At 40.5% G+C, this 12775-nt stretch overlaps 1 protein-coding gene across 1 annotated transcript; it reads left to right on the forward strand.

The window, feature by feature from the left end:
* Positions 1-4655: 4655 nt before the first annotated feature.
* LOC118005590 (olfactory receptor 7C1-like) lies at positions 4656-5925 on the forward strand. Its single transcript, XM_034997556.1, has one exon. It carries the CDS (start codon positions 4750-4752, stop codon positions 5923-5925), a length of 1176 nt encoding a protein of 391 aa, XP_034853447.1. The 5' UTR covers positions 4656-4749.
* Positions 5926-12775: the final 6850 nt, after the last annotated feature.

The following is a 12775-nucleotide window of genomic DNA, read 5'->3' on the forward strand; positions in this document are numbered from 1 at the left end:
TGTACTTCAAAAACTCTAAAACAGGGCGCCTGGGTGGCTCAGTCGTTAAGCGTCTGCCTTCGGCTCAGGTCATGATCCCAGGATCCTGGGATCGAGTCCCACATTGGGCTCCCTGCTCTGCGGGAAGCCTGCTTCTCCCTCTCCCACTCCCAGTGCTTGTGTTCCTGCTCTCGCTATGTCTCTCTCTGTCGAATAAATAAATAAAATCTTTAAAACAACAACAACAAAAAAAAAAAACCCTCTAAAACACTGATGAAAGGAATTGAAGATGATACAAACAGATGGAAAGAAATAACATGCTCATGGATTGGAAGAATTAATATTGTGAAAATGTCAATATTACCCAAAGCAATCTACAGATTTAATGCAATCTCTATCAAAATACCAAGAGTGGTTTTCACAAAACTAGAATATATAATACTAAGATTCATGTGGAACCACAGAAGACCCTGAATAGTCAAGCAATCCTGAGAAAGTAGAACAGAACTGGAGTTATCACAATGCCAGATTTCAAGGTATAGTACAAAGCTGTAGTAATCAAAACAGTATGGTACTGGCACAAAAATAGACACATATGTCAATGGAGCAGACTAGAGACCCCAGAAATAAACCTGTGATTATATGGTCAATTAATCTTGACAAAAGAGGCAATAATACAGGGACAAGACAATCTTCTTAATAAATGTTGCTGGGAAAACTAGACAGCTACATGTAAAAGATTGAAACTGGAACATTCTCTAATTACATACACAAAAATAAACTCAAAATGGATTAAAGACCTAAATGTGAGACCTGAAACCATAAAAATCCTAGAGAGAACACAGGCAGTAATTTCTCTGACATCAGCTGTAGCAACATTTTTCTAGAAAAGTCTCCTAAGCTTAGAGAAACAAAAGCAGAAACAAACTATTGGGACAACATCAAAATTAAAAGCTTTTACATAGTAAAGGAAATAATCAATAACACAAAAGGACAACCTACTGAATGGGAGAAGATATTTGCAAATGATATATCTGATAAGGGGTTAATATCTAAAATACACAGGGAACTCCTACAACTCAACAACAAAAAACCCCACATAATCTAATTAAAAATGAGCAGGGACTCTTGAGTAAATATTTTTTTAATACAGACCTACAGATAGCCAACAGACACATGAAAATGTGCTCAACATCATCAGGGAAATGCAAATGGAAACCACAATTAGATACCACCTCACACCTGTCAGAATGGCTAAAATAAAAAACAGAAGAATCAACAATTGTTGGTGAGGATGTGGAGAAAAAGGAAACCTTACACACTGTTGGAATGAATGCAAACTGGTATAGCCACTGTGGAATCAGTTTGAAGTTTCCTCAAAACTTAAAAATAGAAGCTACCATATGATCCAATAATTCCACTACCATTATCAAAGAAAACAAAAACACTAACTTGACAAAATATATGCACCCCTATGTTTACTTCTTCATTATTTACAATAACTAAGATATGGAAGCAACCTAAGTATCTATCATAGACAAATGGACAAGGAAAATGTGGTACACACTCACACACACACACACGCACGAATATTTCTCAGCCATAAAAAAAAAGATGAGATCCTGCCATTTGAGACAACATTTATGGACCTAGAAGATATTATGCTAAGTGAATTAAATCAGACTGAGTAAGACAATTACCATGCAATTCCACTCATAAGTGGAATCTAAAAAAATGAATGAGCAAAAAGCAGAATCAGACCTATAAATACAGAGAACAAACTGATGATTTCTAGAGAAGAGGAGTGTGGCGGGATGGGCAGAGTGGGTAGAGGGGAGAGGGAAGTACAGGCTTCCTGTTATGGGATGGATAAGTTATGAGAATAAAAGGCACAGTGTAAGGAATACAGTCAATTATATTGTAAGAGTTATGTATCAGGACAGATGGTAGCATAGTGTATAAACTTGTCAAATCACTATGTTGTACACCTAAAATTAATGTAACATTGTGTGTCAACTATACTCGAATAAACAAACAAAAAAAAAACCCCCACAAAAAACACACAAAGTACTCATTCCCATTGGAAAGGAATGCTCTGAGTAGCCTACCTGAGTATATAGCAAGAAATTTGATGTGATGAATTTACCCCAGATGAAAGATGTGATGTGAATGATGTGAATGAATTTAAAGACGTGAATAAACTTACCCCAAATGAAAAACTTGAATAATTGGATTTGGGGAACATGTATAAAGGAAACTCTAGCTCTGTATCCAAAAAATTTACCATCCACCAGATACAATGATACAGGCATTTTCTTCAGAATCTGTCTGAAGTTTTGTTTTTTTAAAATTTTATTATGTTATGTTAGTCACCATACAATACATCATTGGTTTTTGATGTGGTGATCCATGATCCATTGTTTTCGTATAACACCCAGTGCTCCATGCAGTACGTGCCCTCCTTAATACCCATCACCAGGCTAACCAATCCCCCCTCCCTCCTCCCCTTTAAAACCTTGTTTGTTTCTCAGAGTCCATAGTCTCTCATGGTTCATCTCTCCTTCCAATTCCCACCCCCCATTTTTCCCTTCCTTCTCCTAATGTCCTCCATGCTATTCCTTGTGTTCCACAAATAAGTGAAACCATATAATTGACTTTCTCTGCTTGACTTATTTCACTTAGCATAATCTCCTCCAGTCCCATCCATGTTGATGTAAAAGTTGGGTATTCATCCTTTCTGATGGCTGAGTGATATTCCATTGTATATATGGACCACATCTTCTTTATCCATTCATATGTTGAAGGGCATCTCGGCTCTTTCCACAGTTTGGCTATTGCGGACATCGTTGCTATGAACATTGGGGTGCACATGGCCCTTCTTTTCACTACATCTGTGTCTTTGAAGTTTTCAAAATAGAAGTCAGAATGAAGTTCCAGGGAGGATCCTAGTTGGGATGGATGTGGTTAGGTGACATACTATATCTCTGAATCAGACACTGGAGAAGCAGCTCAGAGGCTCACAGCATGATTTTTTTTTTATTATGTTATGTTAATCACCATACATTACATCATTAGTTTTTGATGTAGTGTTCCATGATTCATTGTTTGCATATAACACCCAGTGCTCCATGCAGAACGTGCCCTCTTTAATACCCATCACCAGGCTAACCCATCCCCCTCCTCCCTCCCCTCTAGAACCCTCAGTTTGTTTCTCAAAGTCCATTGTCTCTCATGGTTCATCTCCCCCTCCGATTTCCCCCCCTTTATTCTTCCCCTCCTGCTATCTTCTTCTTCTTCTTTTTTTAAACATATAATGTTGTATTTGTTTCAGAGGTACAGGTCTGTGATTCAACAGTCTTACAGCATGATCTTTTTGATGTGCCTGCATGAGTGGTTATATACATTGGAGAAATGTCCATTCCAGGGGTGATGGACCCATTGGTAGAAAGAGAATATGCACCTGGGGACTGAAGTGGCAGAAAATTTTCCTTTATTTATGGTCCCTTGGCTTTAGGAGAGCTTAATTGCTTAGAGAATTGAGCAACATGAAGTGAATTTATTTAATAAGGAGTTCTGAAGTTCAGTCCCTGAATCCCCCTCTGCAGGGGTCACCTGCTGCTCATCAGCCACAGGCTAAGAGCATTCTCTCCGTGCCTCTCTGAGATGTCCAACCACTCCAAAGAACCAGTGCCTGACCCCCAATTTTTGTCCTTTCTGCATCAATCATTCTTGGAAGGAAGGACCTGTAGAGTCATTGAGTGAGGCATCGGGGGAAGCCAGAGCAGTCCAGTAAGTACTCTGGGAAAATGGTGTGAAGGGAAGGAGAGCTTTTATTAACCATGTCTTCTGGGGAAATAGGTTGATGAGTTAGTGAAATGGGATTGATTCCAACTTTTGTACATTTCATGTCTGAAGAGGATTCTTGCTCCTCATTCCTTCTCAGCTCTTCTTTCTTCTGTTCTCAGAGCATCATTGCAGGGACCCTGTCCTCCTGCAGCAAGAACTGACCCTTCCTCATGTCTGCTCACCTCTTGGGTTCTGCTTTATTCCAATGTTAGCCTTTCCTCTTATTTGTGAAGCACTGCCTGAGGCAGCCCTGCAGAGTGTGAAGAACCTTGACTTGGAGTCATGAAATGTGCAGGATTTGGAATCCTAGTATTAAAAACAAAACATGCCCAAGTATACCATCAACATATTATGTGGTGCTTATTTACTTCTAAATATGATATTTAAAGAAATTCTACTCAAAAATGAAAGAAAGAAGGCACAATGGCTGGCAGATGTTCCAATGTCAAAGAACAGTGTCACAAAATGAACATGCAAAATAATGTAATCTGGTCATGTAAGCAATGCAAAGCATTGTGAAAGTTATTGATATTTGCTTTGAAAAACTAAATATAGGATTCATGCACAGTGTTCAGAACAATTAAGACCAATGTATGAAAATTATTAACTCCACCTACATGGCATGAAAACACCCTAATTATCAACTTCCCATTTTGGCCTACATATGAAGTAAGGTTGTTTGAGGGAAGGTGTAGAGGAAAATAAAAATTAGGAGATAAAAGATGAAGGATTGAAACCCACAGATGATCTAGACCAGCACTAATTCAGTCATGAGCAGGGGAAACCACTGTGATCTTGTCACAATGTGTATTTGGATTCATTAAGTCTGAATGTGGCCTGGGACTCTGCATTCAAAGAAGCTCTGGGCGATGTTTTTCCTGCTGGTCCACGGACCACACTCTGAGTAGCTGGGCTATAAAGGAAATGACTGCTCTGGAACTAGGACTACATTTCCAGACGGTAGCGGCAGCCAAGGGAAGGATGGAGGCATTTCAAATTCCCCAACTGAGGCAAAAGCAGGGTAGTACTTTATTAGTCCATTCACTGGAAATTAAAGACAATCACATTTCTGTGCTGTCACTGTGGTGGTCATTGAATGCTGATTTTTTCCTTGTTCCTTCTAGTTATATCACCCATATGGAATCAGGAAATCAAACACATGCTTCGCAATTTCTCCTCTTGGGATTTTCAGCAAAGTCGGAGATTCAGTGCCTGCTCTTTGGGCTGTTCCTGTGCATATACTTGGCCGCATTCACTGGGAACCTGCTCATCATCCTGGCCATCTGCTCAGACTCCCAACTCCACATACCCATGTACTTCTTCCTCTCCAACCTGTCCTTTGCTGACATCTGTTTCACCTCCACCACCGTCCCCAAGATGCTGCTGAACATCCAGACTCAGAGAAAAGTTATCACCTATGCAGGCTGCCTCAGCCAGACATTTTTTTTCTTTGTGTTTGGATGCGTGGACAATTTACTCCTGACCGTGATGGCCTATGACCGCTTTGTGGCCATCTGTCACCCTCTGCACTACTCAGTCATCATGAACCCCCAGTTCTGTGGGATGCTGGCCTTGGGATCCTGGTGCATCAGTGTCATGGGCTCTCTGCTCGAGACCTTGACCCTTTTGAAGCTGTCCTTCTGCACAAACATGGAAATTCCACACTTTTTTTGCCATCTTCCTGAAGTCCTGAAGCTCGCTTGTTCTGACACCTTCATCAATAACTTAGTGGTATATTTTGTGACTATTGTCCTAGGTATTTTTCCTCTCTCTGGGATCCTCTTTTCTTATTCTCAGATTTTCTCCTCCATCCTGAGAATTTCATCAGCCAGGGGCAAGTACAAAGCCTTTTCCACGTGTGGGTCTCACCTCTCGGTGGTCTCCTTGTTCTATGGCACAGGGCTTGGGGTCTACCTCAGTTCTGCAGCAACTTCATCCTCCAGGATGAGTCTGGTGGCCTCGGTGATGTACACCATTGTCACCCCCATGCTGAATCCCTTCATCTACAGCTTGAGGAACAAGGAAGTGAAGGGGGCCCTGAGCAGGCTCCTTGGCAGGGTGGTGACTCTCAGCGTCAGAACCATTATAGGACTCTCTTGAGTAGCTGGGCACACAATATGGAGGCCCAGAGCACCTGGCTTCCTTCACCCAATATTTTTATTTTTTCCCCAGGTGTACATATTTTAAAGCAGTTCTCTCCTTGGGTCTTCCTTGTTTTCTCTGTTTTCCTTCAGGGTATATCTTGGGTTCCCTTTTTCACTTTATAACCAATTGCTTTACTTGGTATGTATACAAGCTGGTATTTTCTCAGTAATTTTCAGTAATGGTTTGGATTTCTTAAAAAAAAAAAACAAACTTAAATCCCACGTATTTAATATCTATCTTCAGAGTGATGGGATGTGTGCCTATTCTGGAAATGTCCCAAAAACTCATTTGCAGAGATGTTTTCTCAGGTCACGTAAATAAAATCAACTCAAAGATTTGACTCCCCCTCCTTTTTATCCTGATCTGATTCACTTTCCTTCCAGTGACATCAGCTTTACTAAATTTCCCTATTCAGGGGCTCCTGGGTGGCTTAGTTGTTAAGCGTCTACCTTTGGCTCAGGTCATGATCCTGGGGTCCTCGCATCGAGCCCCACATCAGGCTCCCTGCTTGGTGGGAAGACTGCTTCTCACTCCCCCTGCTTGGGTTCCCTCTCTTACTGTGTCTCTCCCTGTCAAATAAATCAATAAAATCTTTAAAAAAAATAAATTTCTCTATTCATCCACATTATAGATTCCTTGAATTTCAGAACTGTCTCTTACCTATCTTTGAAATTGCAGTGCCTAGTACAGTTCTCAGGATGGAGTTTATGCTCAGTGAATATTTGTTGAGTGGAAAACAAATGGGTGGGTTGTTAAATACAGTCAGAACCAGAAAATAAAAATGTATTGATTTAATGAAAGCTTTTGAGTAGAAAAGAAATTTGGTGGGTTCTTTTCTTTGTTTTTAGTAGGCTCCATGCCCAGTGCGGATCCCAAGGCGGAGATTGAACTCACAACCCTGAGATCAAGACCTGAGCCGAGATCAAGAGTTGGATGATTAGCCCACTGAGTAACCCAGGCACCACTTCTTATTGATTTTGATTCCACTTTTATAATATAACAGCTTTTTATTTTATAGGATTTGTGTTTTCTCATTCTCCTGTCTTGAAACCAATTTAGGCTTAAGCTAATTTCACAATTTTATAAAATTAGTTTCAGAGGTAGAATTTAATGATTCATCAGTTGCATATAATACCCAGTGCTCATTACATCAAGTGCTTTCCTTAATGCCCATCGCCCAATTATCTCTTCCCCCCACTGACCTCCCCTCCAGCAACCCTCAGTTTGTTTCCTAGAGTTCAGCATCTCTTAGGGGTTGCCTCCCTGTCAATTTTCATCTTTTTTTAAAAAAGATTTTATTTACTTATTTGTCAGAGAGAGAGAGCACATGTAGGTAGAGAGGCAGGCAGAGGGAGAAGAAGAAGCAGGCTCCCCGCTGAGCAGAGGGAATTTTCATCTTATTTTATTTTTCCTTCCCTTCCCCTATGTTCATCTGTTTTGTTTCTTAAATTCCACGTATGAATGAAATCATATGATATTTGTCTTTCTCTGACTGACTTATTTCACTTAAACATACGACACAATATATTTATTCCTACTATTCCCAACCAAACTACATCTGGGGGTAAAGGGTGGGAGTATGTATAACAGGCCACATGCACTCACAGTCAAGCAGGGAAACATACATAGAATTTGAAAAATGTACACAGTGGTAACCCCTACATCTATATCATTGCAAGAGAAAGTGTCCTTTTTCTGTGGGAATGTTAAAAAATAAACAAACAAACAAACAAACAAAAACAAAGATTCATGAAGGTAATCACTCCTTATAGGCTGAAAGAGGTGATGGGATAGTGAAGATAGACAGGAGGTGAATCAGCCCAAATAGACCAGTGGGTGACTCCTAGCAGAGGGCAGCATGTGTATGGAGGCTCTGAGCCTTAGGACTGTGGCTTCAGGTGAAGCTACAATGCAAGTTCACTGTGAAATCAATGTGTGTGAGGCTGCGGGAGTGAGAAGCTGGTGGGTCGATTAGGGGAGGCAAGCCAAGGGTTGGAAGCTATGGAATTTGGGGTTCAGCCTCCAGCAGGGAGTCACCAGGAAGGGGTTATGTTGGGGAATTGGACAGTATATTAAATGCAATAAAGATCTCTCTAGGTAAATGTGAATATTGGCTAGAGGGTGCCAGCCTTTGGTAGGTGTAGAGATGACAAGGGATTGAAAGAAGGCTGTGGAACTGGGGACCCAGAGGTGGCGAAGTGTTGAGGACATTGGAGAGAAGAAAAAACTCAGCCAAATCTCATCACCAGTGATAAGCACTCATTATCAAGAGGAAGAAACTATGCTAAGGTCATTCCATATATTCACTAAATCTGTCAACCACGTTAGGAGGATTGACCGTTCTAGCCCTACTATTTGAGAGAATATACTAACATTTAGAATAGTTTGGTTGGCTCTCCAAGTACAAATAGCAAACATGCTTAGGTCCAAAATTGAAAACATGACTTCCTTATTATAAAAGTTTTGCATTTTATATCATTTAGAAAAGTTCTTTTAGCAAATAATCTTAAAATCCTCCACTTTTGTCAAACTGTGTGTTATTTCCTTTTGTGAATTGTGGGTGTCTTCCTTTTGCTTGTTATTCTGGTGGGATGTTCAATCAGTCAGATGTCTTGATAATGTACTGTTTCTTTTGGACAAATTGCTCTTTGCTGCTTTATTGTTCTGGGCATCAGGGTGTTGTAACTGGGATTGGAGTGTTGCCAGAACCAAGGACGTTTGCTCCTCCTCACCATTTCTAGGGGCCACCTGAGCTTATTAGATCTTTCTCCCCACTTTTCTTCCACAAAGATTTTCGAACTGATTTTTTGTTTCTTTAAAAACAGGATATAAAATGATAGTATTAAAACGGAGGCCCATGATTACATGCTCATAGGAGACTTAACTCCTAGAATTTGGATGCAATTTTACATTTTTAGGGGAGAAAATATGATGTCGACAGCTTGCCTTGTATCACTGTTTGGGTAATTATTTTGTTTGACTGTAAGAATAGCTTGGTACTGGTTTTTAAAACAGTAAATGAACAAGTGAAAAGCAGAATGATGAAGGGGAGTGGGAGATAGAGGCTTCCAGTTAAGGAATGAATGAGTCACAGGAATAAAAGGCACAGCCTTGGGAATACAGTCAATGGTATCATCATAGCATGTGTGGTGACAGATGGCAGCTCAACACATTGTGAGAATGGCATAATGTTTAAACTTGTTGAATCACTGTGTTGTACACTCAAAAGTAATGTAACATTGTGTGTTAATCACACTCAAATTTTAAAAAATTATTAAAAAAAATCTTTTCTCAGAGTCTTTTTATTTACTTATTTATTTAAATTCAATTAATTAACATATAATGTATTATTGGTTTCAGAGGTAGAGGTCAGTGATTCATCAGTCTTATTTAATCCCCAGTGCTCATTATAGCACATACACTCCCCAATGTCCATCACCTGGTTACCCCATCCCCCCACCTCCTTTCCCTCCAGCAACCCTTAGTTTGTTTCCTATGATTAAGAGTCTCTTATGATTTGTCTCCCTCTCTGGTTTCGTCTTGTTTTATGTTTTCCTCTCTTCCCCTGTTTTCCTCTGTTTTGTTTCTTAAATTCCATGTATCCATGAGATCATATGATAATTGTCTTTCTCTGATTGACTTATTTCACTTAGCATAATACCACCTAGTTCCATCCACGTCATTGCAAATGGCAAGATTTCATTTTTTGATGGCTGAGTAGTATTCCAGTGTGTGTGTGTGTGTGTGTGTGTGTGTAATACTATATCTCACATATTCTTTATCCATTCATCTATCGATGGACATCTAGGCTCTCCACATAGTTTGGTTATTGTGGACAATGCTGCTGTAAACATTGCGATGCATGTGCCCCTTTGAATGACTACATTTGTATCTTTGGGGTATATACCCAGTAGTGGGTATATAGGGTAGCTCTATTTTCAATTTTTTGAGGAACCTCTGTATTATTTTCCTGAGTGGCTGCACCAGCTTGCATTCTCACCAACAGTCTAAAAGGGTTCCCTGTTCTCCACATTCTTGCCAACATCTGTTTCCTGACTTGTTAATTTTAGCCATTGTGACCCATGTGAGGTGGTATCTCATTGTGGTTTTGATTTGGGTTTCCCTGATGCCCAGTGATGTGAAGCATTTTTTCATGTGTCTATTGGCCACTTTTATGTCTTCTTTGGAGAAGACCCCATCCCTATCCCTCTGCTCCCCCTTGCTCTCTCTCTCTCTCTCTCTCAAAAAAATAAACATATCTTTCAAAATAAATGACTATAATGAAGATCCTGTTCAGGTACTGAGTAGAGTTTAGAATGACATGCATTTTTGTGGAGAAAAAATGTTGACCCAGAATCGTGTATCTAGGCAGGAGGAATTCATGCTCTCTGTTTCTTGCAGAGTCATCTTGATTTTGGCCCAGGGAGACTTATTTTTGGTTTTGACTTCCAGGACTGCAAGAGCATAAATTTGTTTGTTTCTTTCTTTCTTTCTTTTCTTTTTTAAAAGATTTTATGATTTTATTTATTAATTTGAGAGAGAGAGAATGAGAGACAGAGAGCATGAGAGGGAGGAGGGTCAGAGGGAGAAGCAGACTCCCTGCCGAGCAGGGAGCCCAATGCGGGACTCGATCCCGGGACTCCAGGATCATGACCTGAGCTGAAGGCAGTCACTTAACCAACTGAGCCACCCAGGCGCCCCTCTTTTCCTAAAGATTTTATTTATTTCTTTGACAGAGAGAGGAAACACAAGCAGGGGGAGTGGGAGAGGGAGAAGCAGGCTTCCTGCTGAACAGGGAGCCCAATGCAGGGCTCAATCCCAGGACCCCAGGATCATGACCTGAGCCAAAGGCAGACGCTTAATGACTGAGCCACCCAGGCGCTCCTAAATTTGTTTCTTTTAAACCCTCAGTGTGGTAATTGGTGATAGCACTAATAGGAAACTAGGCAATGACATTTTTCCCATAAAATTTTATTTGAAGAAAATGAATTTAAATCCCTCAATTCATTTACTTACCTTCCTTGGGTAAGGGCATTTTTTTAACTTTTTTTTTTATTCTTATGTTAATCCCCTACATTACATCATTAGTTTTAGATGTACTGTTCCATGATTCGTTGTTTGTACATAACACCCAGTGCTCCATGCAGAATGTGCCCTCTTCAATACCCACCACCAGGCTAACACATCCTCCCACCCCCCTCCCCTCTAGAACCCTCAGTTTGTTTTTTAGAGTCCATCGTCTCTCATGGTTCATCTACCACTCCGATTTCCCCCCTTCATTCTTCCCCTCCTGCTACCTTCTTCTTCTTCTTTTTTTTTTTCTTAACATAGATTGCATTATTTGTTTCATAGGTACAGATCTGAGATTCAACAGTCTTGCACAATTCACAGCGCTTACCAGAGCACATACCCTCCCCAGCGTCTATCACCCAGTCACCCCATCCCTCCCACCCCACCCCCCACTCCAACAACACTCAGTTTGTTTCCTGAGATTAAGAATTCCTCATATCAGTGAGATCATATGATACATGTCTTTCTCTGTTTGACTTATTTTGCTCAACATAATACCCTCCAGTTCCATCCACATCGATGCAAATGGCAAGATCTCATTCCTTTTGATGGCTGCATAATATTCCATTGTATATATATACCACATCTTCTTTATCCATTCATCTGTCGATGGACATCTTGGCTCTTTCCACAGTGGCTATTGTGGACATTGCTGCTATAAACATCGGGGTGAACATACCCTTTCGGATCCCTACTTTTGTATCTTTGGGGTAAACACTCAGTAGTGCAATTGCTGGATCATATGGTAGCTCTATTTTCAACTGTTTGAGGAACCTCCATATGGTTTTCCAGAGTGGCTGCACCAGCTTGCATTCCCACCAACAGTGTAGGAGGGTTCCCCTTTCTCCGCATCCCCGCCAACATCTGTCCTTTCCTGACTTGTTAATTTTAGCCATTCTGACTGGTGTGAGGTGGTATCTCATTGAGGTTTTGATTTGGATTTCCCTGATGCTGAGCGATATTGAGCACTTTTTCATGTGTCTGTTGGCCATTTGGATGTCTTCTTTGGAAAAATGTCTGTTCATGTCTTCTGCCCATTTCTTGATTGGATTCTTTGTTCTTTGGGTGTTGAGTTTGATGAATTCTTTATAGATTTTGGATACTAGCCCTTTATCTGATATGTCATTTGCAAATATCTTCTCCCATTCTGTCGGTTGTCTTTTGGTTTTGTTGACTGTTTCCTTTGCTTTGCAAAAGCTTTTTATCTTGATGAAGTCCCAATAGTTCATTTTTGCCCTTGCTTCCCTTGCCTTTGGCGATGTTTCTAGGAAGAAGTTGCTGCGGCTGAGGTCGAAGAGGTTGCTGCCTGTGTTCTCCTTTAGGATTTTGATTGACTCCTGTCTCACATTGAGGTCTTTCAACCATTTGGAGTCTATTTTTGTGTGTGGTGTAAGGAAATGGTCCAGTTTCATTCTTCTGCATGTGGCTGTCCAATTTTCCCAACACCATTTGTTGAAGAGACTGTCTTTTTTCCATTGGACATTCTTTCCTGCTTTGTCAAAGATGAGTTGACCATAGAGTTGAGGGTCCATTTCTGGGCTCTCTATTCTGTTCCATTGATTTATGTATCTGTTTTGGTGCCAGTACCATGCTGTCTTGATGATGACAGCTTTGTAATTGAGCTGGAAGTCCGGAATTGTGATGCCGCCAGCTTAGCTTTTCTTTTTCAACATTCCTCTTGCTATGGAGGGTCTTTTCTGGTTCCATACAAATTTTAGGATTAGTTGTTCCATTT

The sequence above is a fragment of the Mirounga leonina genome, unplaced genomic scaffold (genome assembly GCF_011800145.1).
Source record: "Mirounga leonina isolate KUSES-001 unplaced genomic scaffold, KU_Mleo_1.0 Mir_94, whole genome shotgun sequence".
Lineage (NCBI taxonomy): Eukaryota > Metazoa > Chordata > Mammalia > Carnivora > Phocidae > Mirounga > Mirounga leonina.

Excerpts from the sequence above, each read along its gene's own strand:
- LOC118005590 (XM_034997556.1), top strand. The coding sequence starts at position 4,750 with ATGACTGCTCTGGAACTAGGACTACATTTCCAGACGGTAGCGGCAGCC.